Raw genomic sequence first — 17,884 nt, 5'->3', positions numbered from 1 at the left:
TCATTCATTTGACAGACTCGTTCAAAATAATTATAGTATTCAGGAACAAACAAGTGCAAGTATTTATAAGTGAGTCACTGAATCATTTACTCAATTGATTTGTTCAAAAACACTGATTCATTCAGGAACCAAACACCACTACTGTGTGTTGCTTGGAGATAGTTCTATAAACGTTTCTGGAACATATTCTTTTGAAAAAGATTTAAATAATCATTTAAAACATACTCACACACTTTTTAATTTTTAAGGTAATTTTCAGTTTGTCAAATTAAATTATATTGTATATGGACATATCTCACAATGTCACACAACCCCCAACGGGCACGAAACACTTCCAGCCATGCCAGATTCATTTCATGAGGTGTTTTCCACTCATAAGAGGTTCCCCACAGTTCATATTTCCACATCACATTTCATCCATGAAAGATTAGTTTGATGTTTGATAGACTGATTTTGACTGGAAATTCAAGATGTAATAGTTCAGAGGGTTCAAGCTATCATGGTTTGCCATCTCAAAAGGACCACTAGTTGATATGTCTTTAATGTGTTTTATTTTTAACAGTCTTTATTTTTGGTCCAGAGGGGAATTATGTAATTCAATACAGCCTCGAGCCAGCGAGGGTAAATCCTGAGGGTGACTTTGAAGCTTCAGCTTGAGTTCAAAAACTGAGAGGACTGCTTACTCTGAGATGGCCTGCCAGAGTATATTTCTCGCTTTCTCTCACACACATGCCAGTACACATCAAATCTTTCCTAATCGCAGATAAGGTGGTCTGGACGCTTTCAGAGTGGATTATGAGAACAGACATGTTAAAAGGTCAGTGATACACTATTACCTCACAAACACACACTCACTTAAGCAGCGGAGAGAACCATTGTGTCACAGCATAGAGATTAGAGTCACAGAGATCATGCATGACCTCTAGGAAAGATAAGTGATGCACAATGATTATGAGAGTGTAAGTAAGGGAAACATTAAATGAGAGTGGTAGTCCACCTTATTTAAATACATCTCAGAGCAAGAGAGAGACAGTAATTATTTTTGACATAAACATTCATGACATTTTGAAATTCACCCAATAATATAATTAGTGATAATAGCAATATTTTAGCAAGGCTGATTAACTGGATAACATTTGGTCATTCTGAGTTAACTAAAACATATACTGTAGTTGGTTCACATTTTCTATTTTCAAATACTTTTAGTGAACTTGAATATATTTTAAAATTAATTCTGGAATTTTGTGCATGTCTATATTGCTATTAATAAAATGTACTTTTGATATGGAAATGATATCTACCATCAGCCACCCTGTTCTACAAATATTGAAATTGGCATTAGCTAGTTGATCACTAGTTAAAATACTTTCTCTAGTTCTTAGTATAATTTCCATGTGTATAAATGTAAATTCCTGTGATCTCAAGTATTTACTTCAGATTTTGAAAAATGCTAACCTTTCATAAAATATAACCATTTTCACTATATCTTTGCATGTTCACTTGAGAAATGTTTATTTTTCTTATTCTTATTACATTTTTAACCAAGCTTTTTACTTTTTAAATTATATATTTTTATTTGTGGCCAATATTTGGCAATACATTAATTGTTAAAATTAATTATTAATTAATTATTAATTATTTAATTTGGCATTAAAAACCAAAATTAGTCGACCACTAATTGTTACTTGTGTAAAATGTATTCTTATTTATACGTGGAATTACACAAGTTTTGTATTTTAAAGAAAACCATTTCTAAGGAAGAATAATTTGCTTTTGGGGTTAAAAGAATTTCTTAAAATGAAATTTGAATGGTATGACAATTAGAGATTAGACTGTACAGAAATTGAAATCTACATGTAACGCTAATACACACTACATACACACTATATACACATAGTCAAGTAATGCTGATGTTGTCAACATTAACAATTTGAGAACAAAGTAAACAATAATAATAATTTGCACGGTTATATGTGATATGAGCTAGCCGATTGTTAGATATCACCACTGATAGCGTAATTTATTGTAATGCTTTTTCCTCAGTTGGTCAGAACAAAAGTGGCAGACTTGTTACTTCAGATCACAATATCTGGTGAAAATTCTTATTTGGGACATACTTCCAAGACGTAGGCCAGAATCCGTGATTCCTAAGTACAGTATCCACACTGATGCGGTGACTGACAGCCACACATACTCCTCAAAACATCAGATTCTACCATAGACTGTATAAAAAACATGGACGTAGTGTCTGTGACATCACCCGTAGATTTCCGAAGTGCGTTTTTGAAGCCTAGAGTAGCCGGAGCAGGCCGTCGCCATCTTGGCAGTGGGTTACCGTGTGTCACTTCTGGATAATTGAAAATGGGCAAAAAGGCAGGAGCTGGTTGATGAAGCCACGCCCACGCAAACAGAGATGGCGACAAAGAGGCCAAACTTACAAACTGCAGCTTTAAATATTTTAGCATTTATTATTATTCATTTTACATTATGAAAAATAAACATTTATTATTAAAACAATTTTCATTGGCAGTTCGAACACAATCTCACCTTGAGTTTTTTCACACAAACCCTTGGGTGGAAACCCTGATCTATATGATATGAGTGCCAAATAATGTATATCCATAATATATACATATATATATATATATATATATATATATATATATATATATTCCACAGTTGATAGTGCAATCTTTTTTAATTAACTACTAATTAATACATAAAACACTCATCTGACCCCTAACAATGACAACAATGATAATGTTGAAGGCTCCACAGTTGATAGTGCAATCTTTTTTAATTAACTACTAATTAATACATAAATTAGCTGACACTTCTGTCTAAATCACCTTACAGTATAATTAATAAGGGAGAGTCCCTCTGGAACAACCTGGAGTTAAGTGTCTTATTCAAGGACATAAAGTCTGATCACCTTCACATCATGTTCAAGGCATTCGCAAACTCAGGCAAATCCACTGACAAATTTTTGTGCGCAACATGCATCAGACGCTCTCTATTGGCACCCTAGTGACCCGGGGTTTCTACCTGCTCCGGGCCAGTAAGAGCTCTACCTTACTTCACCCTGATAAGGCATCTTTACAGCAGTCAGTCCCTGTACAGACAGACAACACATGGGCCTTTAGGGGAAAGATTCACAAGTGCGCTCTCCCACTCTTTAATACAGATGTAATGTTTTTATGAGTATTAATGTAATACATACTCTACTTAAAGACACTCTAGTGTGCTTATACTGTATCAGCTCTGCCCTTGTGAAAAAGAAGTACACTTACAGCATACTTCTAAAATAAGAGCACTTATTACAAACATAATATACTTCAAAATAATATAATAAAGTGCAGATATAATGTAGTCTTATGTTTTCAGACAATTCATTGGATTTGTTTTAAATTCATATTAAATGCAATTACCTATTGACCCACTGAAGTAGGACTTAAGTACATAAGGCATTTTTTTTTAAATAATTTTTTATTTATTTTTTTTATCCACATCTACACCCCTTTCAGCTGAGATCTGTGTTTGTGTGGATGACCAGACAGTCAAATCAGGTCAGAAGAGGAGGCTGATGTAAGAGAAAGGGACAGAGACAGAGTTCGAGTCAGAGATATGGCCCATGGGTGATATTTTGAGAGACAGGGTAAAATGTGTAGAGCTGTTCATCACGCACAGAAACACAGATGAGAATAGAAAGACGACGTGGTCCGCTGAGCCCCTCCCTCATGTTCTGGGGTTCATAATGCATCCATTAGCTGGAGGAAAGCTGGGTGAGACTGATAATACAGATGTTTAAAATCAGTGTAATTGTGTAATTGCTTTTTGCCGGCAGAAGCAGCATCGTCTCTGCCTAGTGCCTTCAACAAGACCACTGACCAATCAGAAACCTCCATCACACAATATACTGAACGGTCACAAACAGCTCACAATTAAAGAATAGGGCACTGGTTTAATAATAATCTCTGCATGATACAGTATTTTCTGCATATGAAGTAAAAGGGTCTGCAGAAAAAAGAAACAAATGAAATGAAAATCTGCATATAGCTTTGGGTAAAATACTACTACTAATAATAATAATTATAATAAAATAATAAACAGAATATAATTATCATTGTTGTTATTATTATTATTAATGTTATTAATGATAATACATCAAATATTATTCATTTGATACTTTTTTAACTCAAAGCTATAAGCAGGTTTTTTATTTTTTTGTATTTTTTTTTTTATTTCTAATTTTCACTTGAAAATACACTAAACTAGCTAACCTTTTCACTGATATACTTAATAAGCATAGTTAAATAATTGAATATATCACAATTCGTCTTGTGATTTCTGTGATTACAGTGTTTTTCTGTATTCCAGAACTGTATGTACTTCTATAAAAATTTCAATAAATATAATTAAGTAAAATGAAGAACTAAAGAGCAGTCTTTAATTACTCAGTAAGGACTAGGGATCTTAAGCCCTGCTCCTGTACCTTCCTGCGGACTTAAGTTCCAACCCCTAGCCCTGAACACCTTTATTAGCTGGTTCAGGTGTGTTTGATTCGAGATGAAGCTAAACTCTGCAGTGTGGTTCTCCAGGAGCAGGATTGGAGACCCGTTAAAGACCTTTGTTGATATAGCATTTTACTACAAAATAAGAAAATTGGGTATTGTTTAGTTTGGTATGCCACTCAGAATCTAATAAGATCAATATTATGATTTTTGTCTAAAATGGTCAGAAGTTATAATAAGTAATGTCAATTTTTTATATATATCTTTTGACCAGTAGATGATGCTGTTCTGAAACTACACATGTTCCCTCGGGACATGCTTGTTATAACAAGTACCAAGTTTGGTCAGAATCTGCTAAAGCATTGTGGAAATACAGCCTATATACATGTCTATTTTTGTGCGAATTCTGTCAAATTTGTTAACATGCTTTACGAGAACAGTTTGGTCTCAGAAATCTTTTGAGAACTTTTTGCCAGCAATGTCTGAAGATGATCTGAAACAATTTTGTTGTAACCCTCCCGGGTTTCAGCGCTCGATCAATCTGTTTAAAGTCCACAGGGATTGACGAGTGAATGTTTATTAGACACCTCCCCCTTGCTTTTCCTCCCCATCCCCCTCAATCCCACTGTTATTCATTGGGAATCTCAGAAGTGTAGCGCTGATCTGTAATGAGGCACTAACAGTATTAAACATGTGATCTATACAGTCATATTGATTAGAATGTGAAAGGATATCCAGGTTTCGCCATAACTGTTTCATTTTCAAACAAATCAAACAAGAGGTTTCAGCACAATTCATTCATATTTAAAAATGGTGTCTTTTAAGGATTATTTTTAGAGTTAATGATTGGAGCAAACATCTAACTTGAAATATTACATTCAACACTAACAGTTTTAAAAACCAACATTGTTGGGGTGTGGGATTACTTTTCGAAGAAAAAAGACTAACAGTTTTAAAAAGGCAGGAGATAATATGGTTGAATAACATATTAACAAAGAAGGAAGGAACACAATATGCTAAAATAGAGACTTGAAAGGCTCTATTAAATTTAACCACCCAGCAACTCCTTGGCTGAAATTCCCTACCAATCAAGTACAATAGCCCCAAAAGGCAACTCCCAAACAATCCCCCAGAACACCCCATCAACCACCTAGCATTTCCCTAGAAACCACCTAAAACACCAAAGCAACCATCTATCAACACCCTAGTAGAAACAAACCAGAACATACTAGAATCCACATAGCAATGATTTAGGAACCAACAAGAACATCCTAGAAACCACATAACAATGTTAAAGAACCAACAAGGACATCCTGGGCCCTGTTTACACCTGGTGTTAAGATGCATTTTTGCTGATCCAATCTAGAGTTGCAAAGGGGTGGAATAATTCCATTATATTTCTGGAAAAGTTCCAGGATATTTTGGAAATTTTCAGAAAATTTTGGTAAGTGTCTGGAAATTGTCTGCCCCTTTGTAACCCTAATCCAATCACAAGTGAACGATGCTAAATACAGGTGTAAAGGGGGTCTGAAAAGTTTTGAGCTTGTCCACGTTCGACCACTTCCAGAGGCAATCAAAGACACATTCGTCCAGGGGTACGTTTCTCGTACAACGACGTAACTCGCTGATTAACCACCATAGTATGATGCATTGTTGTGGAAACAAATTAACAGACGCATCTTCATCGTTTGAACCACATTAATTCAACAACATAGGGCCATACAACAACATATCAACTTCCTGACAACCATCTAGAACACTCAATTACTCAGAAAGGAAGAGAATCCTAAAGAAATGTTTGAAGGGTTGCTTATAGAAATACAGTCTGATTTTGGAACAGATTCTGTCAATCCTGTACACATTCCTTTGTTATTTTTGACTACAATGGGTGTGAATGCACCTGACGGTGAACTGTCTAACCAGATCAAAGTCAGACACAAAAATATCCACCAATGCCAGCTGTGCAAATATGTACAACAAACATTAAACCTATGATGCACGGAGAGTGACGTCGTTTCATTTAAAATCTTTTTCATATAAATGGATCACTGCAAGAAAAAAAGCAGGCAAATCTTTTTTCTTTTCTCTTCCCCTGATGTCAGCACAGATGCTGTGTGAACTGTGATGACACCGTAAGAGGATATTAAGACCAACAGGTCAACAGAACGAGAATTAAAACCCAAACATACACACAGCAGCACAAAAACAAAATGAAAATGCACACAGACAGATCAAACATGCTATATTCTACAAAAATACAAACACACACAAAATCCATTTGAGCAAAATCCTTTGTCTGCTTCTAAAAGATATGATACAAAAGGATGAGGGATAAAGGGACGGATGGATGGATGGTTTAAGGTGGATACAATGCCTGTGAGGACACAATGATGCTGGCCTACACACACACAAACACACACACACATTCCACGCCATTTGAGGCAGGATCACATTTCAAAAGCTCTCCAGAGCCAACTTTTGGGCAGGACACCAAATAGCTGTTAAGAGCCCCTCCTTAACAAACATGTGAGAGAAAGCTAATAAACACCATGTTTATGTGGCTAAAGAAAACAGTAGCTTCCTTTCATTTCACCTCCTTTTCTTCTTTTATGCATTCGCTCATGTGAGAATCAGTTCACAGGGACGTAATTTCGGTCATGTGGTTGGGGCGAGATTCAGAGCACAAACACGATCAAGAGGCTTTAGGACAAAAGCTCCTAAAGGAACAGATTTGGGAGCATTGTTAAAGGAATGTTCACGGTTCAATAATAGTTAATCTCTATTATCAGCATCTGTGACATACTGTCCATTACCACAGACATAATTTAGATTTTTTTTAAAACACAAATTGTGTATTTCACTACAGTCTACAGGACAAGGCAATAATATATTGGAAATACAATCTGTTTTTAATGTAAATGTTATAAATGATAAAAAAAGACCAGTAAGGTAAAATTGGTTTCTAACATTTTGTACTGAATATTGATGAAAATTGAAAATAAAGCCAATATCAATTACTAAATAAAAAACAAATAACTTCAAATTTTTTTTTTCAGAATCTGACATTTTTGGAAGCCTATTTCCATTTGTAAATAGAAAACAGATAACTGCAACTTTTTATTTCACAATTCTGACATTTTTCACACAATTCAGACTTTTTTTTTCAGAATTTCAGAATATTAAGTCAGAATATCAAGATATAAAGAGATTATTATTAAGAGAATTACATAATAAAGAAAAACAGAATTGCAAGATGTAAACTCAGAATTGTGAAACGAGATTATTTCTCATAGTTCTGAAAGACGTTCAGTTACTTAAATGCAATTTAACTCTCTGTTGAATTTTGTTATTCTGCAAAATTTAATTTAATTTTCATTATTTCGGTAAAAAAATAATTTTGGTGCATCACTAGTATCCAGTTTTTCAATGAACTGTATAAAAGTAGTCCCACTGTTACTTATAATATTACTTATAAAATTTATAAATTTATATTGATATACTCATAATCCTATCCCACTCTTCAAATTATGATTTAAACAACTTTATAGCTAAAATAACACACATGACAGAATTAAAATAAGCATTATAACACAAATATAGCACAAGCTTCACATTTCTGCTTTGAAAGATGTTTTTAACTGCTTTCATAGACTTTCCATTTTAAGTGCATTCAGTTTTTGTGTTTTATAAACTGATGGGCCTAGTCAAAATAATTATAAAATACGATGGAAAAGCTGTTCTTCTCTCAGCAGTTGAGGTGAAAGAATAAATGAACAACATGACTCAATGTAAATGTGAAAGTTATCCTTGCTTTGTGTATTTATTTCTTTTTTAATTCTTTATTTTGTGGAAGTGGAAAATATGACACACAAGATTTATTTACAATAAAAAAGAAAGTAGCAAAAATGTCTGCTAGGCGACTGAAGCGAAACGTTCACAATAAATGAAATTCATAATTCGTGTACTCAAATGACAGACAGAGTAAAAGCAAATGCCTACCAGTCACAGAAAAAAAAAAAACATTCAGTGGTGTTGACAGACTGGTCAAGCATGGAATCGCTTCTGCTGATAACAGGCAAACACACATTGAGCCAAAACATACACTCCCTTCACCCACTGCATGTCAATCTGAGCGAAACGGGCCAGAAATTACTCTCTTCTTAAAACTACTGCTTGTTCATTCTCTCTTTCTATTTTTTGCAGACATTGTGCGTGTGGTTAGCATTTCTAATCCATCTGCATGCATGAATGAATGAGTGACACGCATGTGTCCATGCACTTAATGCATTGATGGTCCCTTAGGTAGCAGGAAAACAGCCCAGTCTTCGTGCTGCATGCTGGGATTGGTTCAGAGCTGTCGGGTGTGTGAAACAGGGCGAGAGGGGGTTAACCCAACATCTGTGCCTCCCCAGATCTGATGAAGCTTTATATGAGCAGTGACACAAACATGCTTTATGTGAATTAGAAACTAGTGTTATTCTGGAAATCTTTTTATTAGTACAGCTTGTATAAAATGAAACCTTGCCAAGCAATAACTGTATTGTAACCAGAAAATGATATGGCAATATCTGTGCATTAGAAGATATTAAAGCAAACAATCAGTTCTCTGAAGTGTAATTGAGTTGTTTAATCAAACGGCTTCAAAGCAAATATGAGGTTCCTCGAAATAAACCTCTTGTGTACTCACATACTGTATCAGGCTTTCTCTTGGGATGGCTGAGAAAACGTGCTTAAACATTGATAATAATTTGCTCACAGAATATAACATTAATTAAAACAAGCTGTCCTAATTGAGTAAAAAACAACATGTTTGAATAAGCATAATTATCTAACATTCCTTGAGGGAGACTTTATGATTATGCAATTTGTTTGCAAATGCAAGTTTTTGCTCAAAGGGAACACAACATAATTCTATATAAAGGACATCCTATTCTGGGTACAAACTGTTATTTTAAAGGAATACATTTGATGAAAATGTTCTCACCCTCAAGGCATCCAAGATAAAGATGAGTTTGTTTGTTTCATATTTGGAGAAATGTAGCATTACATCACTTGCTCATCAATGGATGCTCTGCAGTAAATGGGTGCCGTCACATTTCTACAGTCTAAAAAACTAATACTTTATACTCCAGTCCATCAATTAATGTCTTGTGTAACAAATCCATTATTAAGATGTATTTTACTCCAAACTTTTGCTTCTGGCTAAAACATGAGTCCTTTATCTTAATATTGCTTTCTCCAGTCTCCCCTGACTCAGTATAGAAATACGCACAGAATCATCACTTACAAGCTAAAACAGTCCTAAACAAATATGTTGGATTTTGATATGAGAGAACAACAGAGGATTGACTTTTTCACTGGAGGAAGCATTATTATGGATTATGGATTATTTTAGCCAGAAGCAATATTTTAAATTTAAAACGTATTAATGAGGGATTTGTTTCTTACAAGCACGCAGCTTTTCATGTTACAAGATGTTAATTGATGGACTGGAGTAGTGTGGATTACTTCTGGTTTATTGTGATGTTTTTATCAGATGTTTGGACTCTCATTCTAACGGCACCCATTCACTGCAAAGAATCCATTGGTGAGCAAGTGATGTAATGATAAATTTCTCCAAATCTGTTCTGATGAAGAAACAAACTCATCTCGGATGGCCTTAGAATGAGCACATTTTAAACAAATTTTCATTTTTGGATGAACTATTCTTTTAAGTTACTGAATCTACACTATCACTCACGTGAAATGAGAAAGAATTAGGAAAAGGACATGATAAGAAGAAGCCAGGATAAAGTGAGTCAAGGTCTTGCTGTCCGTTTCAGCACCACGCTGAGCGCTGCAGATATACTATGATTACATATAATTGCCTGGGGCCAAGGGAAAACATATATTTCTTACGATTACATAAAAGCCCTTGAGATCACTGTAAGCATGTGTGTGAATGTTTTCATTCATCATGTAGGATGTCAGGTAGACTTTATGTTTATGTCCAGCTACAAACCCATGAACTCTAGCTGACATTCCCTTCAGCGGGCTGAGCGCAGTGTCAACATGATGGGCAAAAATACATCAGAAAAAAAACAACGTGTGAGTGAGACTTCACCAATCACCAACTAACCAAAACATGCACATGTCATTCAGCAAAGAATATAAATAGCATCACAGGATGCAGCAAAAAAAAGTAAATAGTAAAATAATGGTCTTATAGTAGTACACCTTATGTATAATAGTCTATAGTCTATTAGGGAATAGTCTAAAGAATAGTAGCTACACTGTATAAAAAAATAGCCAAATTGAAAAAGTTTTTAACCACTTTGAATTTAATTATTGATGAAACCTAAGTTAAACATTTTAGTAAATGGCAGAAAATATTCTTAAGTTTTAAAAAAAATGAAATTGGATGTAGATGATGTTAACATTCTATTTTAAACTGAAAATAATTAGCATAAGAAATTAGTAAGTAGTGCTGTAAATATTGTGTAAACAGTGTAAAGAGTTCATTTATAGTAGAGTAGGTATTATTAGACAAAAATCAGTCTTCAGTCCAGTATTACAGTACACAGCAGAAGTCATAAGTATTGTCTACTGCAATGCATGTCACTAAACGGGACGTCGTTCGCATGTGACTGTACTATGAATCACATAAAAACTGGCTTAACACCGTGAGCTTACCGTCCACAGCCATAGTCGGTACAAACGCGTATCTCTCCGTGATTGCTTTAGTAGGTGTCTGCCATGGTCACGGGTGTCCGGTCCGGTAAAGAGAGAGCCGGTGCTCCTGAAAGACACCTCCGAGCGCACAGATCTGCTGTGGAGCAGGAGAAATCAGCGCAAGTGTCCACATATAAACCCGAGAGAGGGATGACAGTCACTCGGCTGCCAAAGCCTCGGGCAAGTTTAAACTCCTCCCTCTGCTTTCTCACCTTAGTGCTGCTGAACGCCCTCACACACAGTGCGCGCGATTCACTGATTACACAAGTGGCTCTGGAGATGAATGACAGCGCAATGAAGCCAGTGCAATAAAACACGCCTGTCAATTACACTACATCCAAGCGCGTGCGAGGGAGAGTGGAACAAATGGGGCAAACGCGTGAGAGCGCCTGACAACATAAATGTTTGTTGAAAACAAACCTCTAAAAGCGCAAATGGATAGTTTGGCGGGTGATTCACTAACAAACCTGAAAATGACTTAACCAGCGTATTTCCACACTAACCATAACTAACAACTTCTACATTATACTTGACAAAATGATCTGTGAATTATTATGTTTATAAGACAATATAATATTATAGATCACTCAAAAATGCTAATTCTGTCATCATTTACTCACCTACATGTTGTTCTAATGCGGTGTGAATTTCTTTTGTAGAACATGAAAGAAATATCAGCAGAAGAATGTCCTTTTGTGTTTACATTTTCTTGTATACTTCAATTAAAGGGGTCATAACATGAGAAATCAAATTTGCCTTGATATTTTACATTTATGCATTTAGCAGACACTTTTATCCAAAGCGTCTTACAGTGCATTCAGGATATATATATATATATATATATATATATATATATATATATATATATATATATATATATATATATATATATATATATATATATATATATATATATATATATATATATAATTATTATTATTATTTATTTATTTTTATCAGTATGTGTGTTCCCTGGGAATTAAACCCACAACCTTTTGCGCTGCTGACGCAATGCTCTACCACTGAGCCACAGGAACATTTTGGCATATAAGAGGTCTTTGTATACATCTTACATGCTCATTATAAACCCAGCATTTATTTAATCAAGCTCCAAAAACGGCTTGTTTTGGATTTGAGGTGCAAGATGACGTCACCAGGGCACATACATTTGCATAAACACCGCCTTCAGAGCAAGACATCGACCAACAGTCTTCTCACCATAGGCCCTGTTCACTGCCATTCAGTCGCTTAACGTCTGACTTGATCACACTGTATGAAAAACAAATAGAAATTACAATCACTACCGCCATCTTGTCTACACTGGATGCAGTATACAGTATGTGCATTCGCTTTCGGACACAGTCCACGCACTTGTGTCTATCGTCAAAAGGAGAACGTTAGCTTTGACGTGTTTGGATTAAACAGCTTGTATGCGTCTTTGTACAGATATCAGAATGCAGTGGATAGTTTATTTTTAATGGCACCTCAGATCGTGTCTGAGTATTGATCAGAGCATTTTGTTTTGTAAATGAGACACGGTGTCATGGAGAGGTAACAAAAATATACATATTTATTTGTTATATTTTGTTGTTGTTGTTTTGTCTAAAAAGCTTTATTAACATTATAGGTAAACCTCAAGGAACAAATCATTTTTAAAAATCCATGTCATGTCCCCTTTAGCATTTTGCTAACAACCAAATTTTTTTTATTAAATCTTTGCTCACAATACACATTTATTTTTATCATTTATTTTAAATAAACTATATAAATTTTCATTGTATTTTTAATGTCGCATTTATAAATCAGGTTGAATTGGAACAATACAAAAAAACAAGTCCCTTTAAGGGGTCATTGGATGCCCATTTTCCACAAATGATTCTTTAGAGTCTTAATGAAAAGTCTATAACTTACATTGGTTAAAATTTCTCAATGGTAGTGTAAAACAACATTCTTTTAACCTTGTCAAAAACAGCTGTTTACAGCCAGCCTTTTTGTTGCATGTTCCTTTAAATGCTAATGAGCTCTGCTCGCCCCGCCCCTCTCTTCCAAACCGCTCTCTGAGAGACTCTTAACTTCAGCCGCATTCATCATGTAACTTGCTAACTTTCACATTATTAGGAAAGGCAATTTGCAAAGATTCATAAAAAAACCCTTATACTCACTTTTTCTGTAGATGAAGCTGGATGACGAATGATTGGCGTGAGCATAGACACATTTATGTAGATCGGGGGTGCATTCCCTTCAAAACAAATGTAATCCACTGGGTCTTCAGCGGCTCAGATGTCAGGAGTAAATGACGAATGCAATGTTCATTATTACAACCAACAACAAAACACCTCATTCACTTAAGACATTCTTGTCTACTTCTGCTCTGGTGTCGAAACAATGGTGGACTGATAACAGCTCACTCAGGGCAGGTCTGTGATAAAAATAAAGACTGACGCCACTGTCAATCAACAATCGTGGGAGGGGCCTGTGCAGAACTACGTCATTTTGCCAAGAATCTGTGAACAGCTTGATCTGAGAAAGGGGTTTGGATTTATCAGGATTTAAAAAAAAAAAACACTGGATGGATTTTTATCATTATAGGGTGATTGTGTACACACACTGCCAAAACACATTTATGTTCAAACAACATGTAAAAGTGCATTTTGAATCCGATGACCTCTTTAAAAAGTTTAAAACAATGAGAAGTGCTGACTCTATTTAAAGCTTTACAACTGGTCCACAACGAGACTTTCTTCTGGGTCACAGCACACTCTTGTGCACTCGGACTCCCCCATTCTTGCAGTTGCACTAGGATAAGTGCCATATCTGGTCTTTAGAAAATGAAGAAAAAGCCTGTTAAGTGCTGCCGTCACGCCTCAGGGCTACACTCGCTTGTCGTGAAGCTGTGGAGGAGGGAGTATCTGAGGCGAGCGTGTAGTGAAGAACATCAGCGCATCAGAGAGCTCTTCAGTGGCCTGTTCTACAAAGAAAACTTCCTGCGTTTCCCTCCTGTTTTGACGATCAACAGAACCGTGCCCTAGAGATGCTACTGCACCAAATGCCAGAGAACACGTCTGCTCAAATGAACTGTATTCAGCTACTGTCATAATTAACAATGATTGCCTTCAAAATATGTGCAGTCACCAGAAGAGATGAGAAGGTGTTTGGCGAAGTGGGTTTCTGAAGTTTAAAGAGCTGTGGGAGAGAGTCTCTGTAGAGTTAACATGCAAACGCGCAGCGATAACAAAGCAGCAGCTCATCGGTGCAGCCACAGCTTCTGTTCACTTCACAAGACTGCTGTTATTGATGTTGTACAGATTAGCATGAAAGTTTTAGTTGTAGATTTCAGCAAACATCACAATTATTGCTTTATGTAGCACACTTGAAGGAATGAACAAGCGTGTGTTTTGGTTGGGTTCAACCCGTTCTCTACTGACATTTAGTTCTACTCTGAACCTCAGCGAGTTAGTTCTTTGGTAGTTGTCCTTTTCTTGAATCCACTGACAGTTTCACATACACACACTTGCAGCTCGTTCAGAGCTGTCAGCGAGAACATGATCGTGAGCCGCAGCCGGAGCAACGCAGCGCTCTAGCTGATACTTGCAGTTGCTCAGTGTCCCTCTCACGTCTTCGTAGTGCGCGCACAAATCTACCTCAAAACGGCACCAGGGCACTGTATCCCAATCTTCTCCATATGGTCTGAGCGCCATTATTTGTCTCCACAACTTGAAGGATGAACACGAAGTTTTGTGTGTTTTGTTGGTTCTTTTGAGTGATCAGCATCAGCGTCATTCGCATACAGCTCCGTACCACTTTCAGTAACATGAATCCATCTGATAGTCCTCGTGCCAGGCTGAGGAAAGGGTTAATCAGTCGCGTGAACTAAGCCCTTTCTTTTCCTAGTTTTTCTCCAGACATAAAATTTGGGGGCAGGGGGGATTTAATATGACTTAATGACTATTTTGTAGGTGACTACATAAAATTTGGGGGCAGGGGGGATTTAATAGACTTGCACTGAAGATCCAGAATATTATAGTGGCTTGGGCCTGAAAGTAACCACCTAGCAACCATTCAGTACATCCTAGCAACCACATACTGCACAGCAGGGTTGACTTTGGTCAGGGTAGCTCCATATTTTTAACAAGAATAAAAATGAAGCTGTGAGGGATAGAAATGCATGCAGTCATTGATTGTACTGTTGATTATCATACCAGTTGTTCAGGTGATTAAACTCAATATTGTATCTAACCTGATTAAGGTCTAACTGAATTGTGAATGCATACTGAATTACAGTCAGTTATCTTCAACTGAGGTAACAAACACAATGCTAAGAATCAACAGCAATTTGACCTAAAAATAAATTGAAATGTAAAGTAATTAAAAATGGTAATTTAGAAAATTAAACTTTAAAACAAGTTTCAACCATTGTTTATTTTATTTTTTTTAAATATAAAATTCAAGTCAAATTTATACTCAATATCCAATTGACCCTTTGAAGGAAGTTTGATTGACAGGCGATCTGACCAATCACAACATCTAATCTTGAAATGAGGCGCTACATCAATCGGTCATAATACATTAAAGAGCCATTAAAACTATATTCGTTTGAATTTCTTACGAAATGACAAAAGCTGAGACTTTGTTTCAAACCAGAAGTAACCTGCTCAAATTTTGATATTTTTTAAGAAATTCAAACAATAAATAGCATTTTAATATGTCTTGACAGATCACTGTAGCACCTCAGTTCAAGCAGCACATGAACCAATACTAGTTATAGTGTGAAATAAACATGAATGAACATCAGGAGGTATCTTGTTTCAGCCATGGAAAGACATCAATTCACACCATTTTTCAAGTTCAAGTCCACCGATGTTAAACGACTCTCCTGTCTGGTTTGTTTGTTGGACAAAATGGAAGATTTGGCATTATGATTGGTCAGATCACCTGTCAGTCAAACTCCTAGCGAAGGGTCAATTCAAGTCAAAATTAGCCCTAATTAACTGAAAGGGAGCCAATTCTTCCATTTAGATTTTACACAGCCCTGACCCTAGCAACCACTCAAAACACTATAGCAACCACCAGAACTCCAGCTGCGTACAATTCACATCTTCTTAAAAAAATTTAATGTCTAGAAAAATGTATATATGTAGCAATATTATGGTACCAAGCTATCAAACGCCTTTTCCCATGGCTTGTGAATCTGAAGAGATGGTTTGCTCTTCTTCCTTTCTCATGTGTTGAGCATCAGCACTGATGGCCTCCAGACTCAAACAGCAATCGCAGTGTTCACTGACCCCTGGCAGAGAGGCTGCGTTTCCAGTGTGCCATTAGTACTTTCATTACTGCATCCTTCAAACCGGCTGCAAGCTGAGAGAGACAAGTTTTTGGTTCCCGCCGATCGGATTGAAAGTCTGTGTTTAGACACATATGGAACCACCTACAGATGGTGGTTTTGTGTCCAAACAGTGATGGACAGTGCTGGTGTAATTAAACGACTGTAGACCAATGCCCCCTTGTACAGCCAACGGTTTCTCCGAAGCAAGCTGTCAGCGGGCACGGTTCCGGACAATGCCCAGCCTCAGACAGGAAAACAGGATCGGTCACGGATCTGGTGGTCAGACAGATGCACCACAGAGCTCCTTGTCTATTTAACGGAAGAACAGAGTGTGTTCAGACTAGCTGCCAATCGCAGCCCAATAACAGGCAGTGGACCGCATCCCATATCAGTCGACTAATTAAAGATGTATTCTGCCATGTTCTCTCATATGGTCTTGGTTGGTGTCAAGGCCAGGCGTTGCCTGGGAAACAGAGTATCACAAAAGAGTAAAGTTTGTGGGTTGAACATACTGGGGCTCTTGATTTTCATTCTATAATGGTGTCATGGTGTCGGCATTTTGAATGGCTGGCATGGAAATGCAATGACACTCCGGGGATGCTCCAAATCCTGAGCTTGTGGCCAAACTCCAGAAGTGCAGAACCTGAAAACATCTTCGCAAACAGGGCTTAAAGCACATTTAGTTGTCTGACTGCTACACTGGGATTCAGTTTGTTTTCTAATGCAAAATGAAGAAATAAACCATGAGAGGATGTAAATTATAGTGGTTTTAAACCACTAGGAAAAATCTGTAGTTTGGTAAAATCAGTGTAATGTACAATCAAGTTAATAATTAAGTGCATCAGAATAAAGCTGCAAACTGTTGCCAAGCAGCATAACAACTTCAGTTTGATTGATTGTTAACAACGTGGCTCATCCAAAATTGGGGCATCACGCAAGATCCTACCAACACCTACCAGAAGGCATAACAATTAATCATTTGTCAGTTAAACACTGAATTTGCAAATAAGGAAGTTTTATTAACTACTTAATTTAAAATAAATTGAAATTCCATCTAGACAGAATGTTGGCTTAACAAAGTGTTTTGAAAAAATGTTTCGAAAAAGTAAAAAAGAAACAGAGATGATACATAGATGACAGACGTAGATATATAGATGATAGATCCATCTTGTTTACTGAACTCTTGTATAAAAACAATATTACACTCACAAAGATGCTGTTAATCTGAATATCAACATTCTGTCTGCGGCCGAATCATGGCCACACTGTTCAACAGTACTCTTGCTCATGTGTTTTTGCTTAAATACATGTGGATGTGTGCAGAGATCAGGCATCTCCT

At 36.4% G+C, this 17,884-nt stretch overlaps 1 protein-coding gene across 1 annotated transcript in view; it reads right to left on the bottom strand.

The window, feature by feature from the left end:
- Positions 1 to 11,467, bottom strand: part of LOC109071699 (sterile alpha motif domain-containing protein 10-like) — a 70,392-nt gene extending 58,925 nt beyond the window's left edge. Inside the window, exon 1 of the mRNA XM_042750485.1 lies at positions 11,184 to 11,467. Within this exon, the coding sequence (XP_042606419.1) occupies positions 11,184 to 11,196 (13 nt within the window). The 5' untranslated portion in view covers positions 11,197 to 11,467. The remainder of the gene's footprint in view (positions 1 to 11,183) is intronic.
- Positions 11,468 to 17,884: the final 6,417 nt, after the last annotated feature.

The sequence above is a fragment of the Cyprinus carpio genome, chromosome B23, assembly GCF_018340385.1.
Source record: "Cyprinus carpio isolate SPL01 chromosome B23, ASM1834038v1, whole genome shotgun sequence".
Classification (NCBI taxonomy): Eukaryota; Metazoa; Chordata; class Actinopteri; order Cypriniformes; family Cyprinidae; genus Cyprinus; species Cyprinus carpio.
Note: the sequence above shows the minus strand (reverse complement) of the source record. Positions and strands in the feature narration are given on the sequence as shown.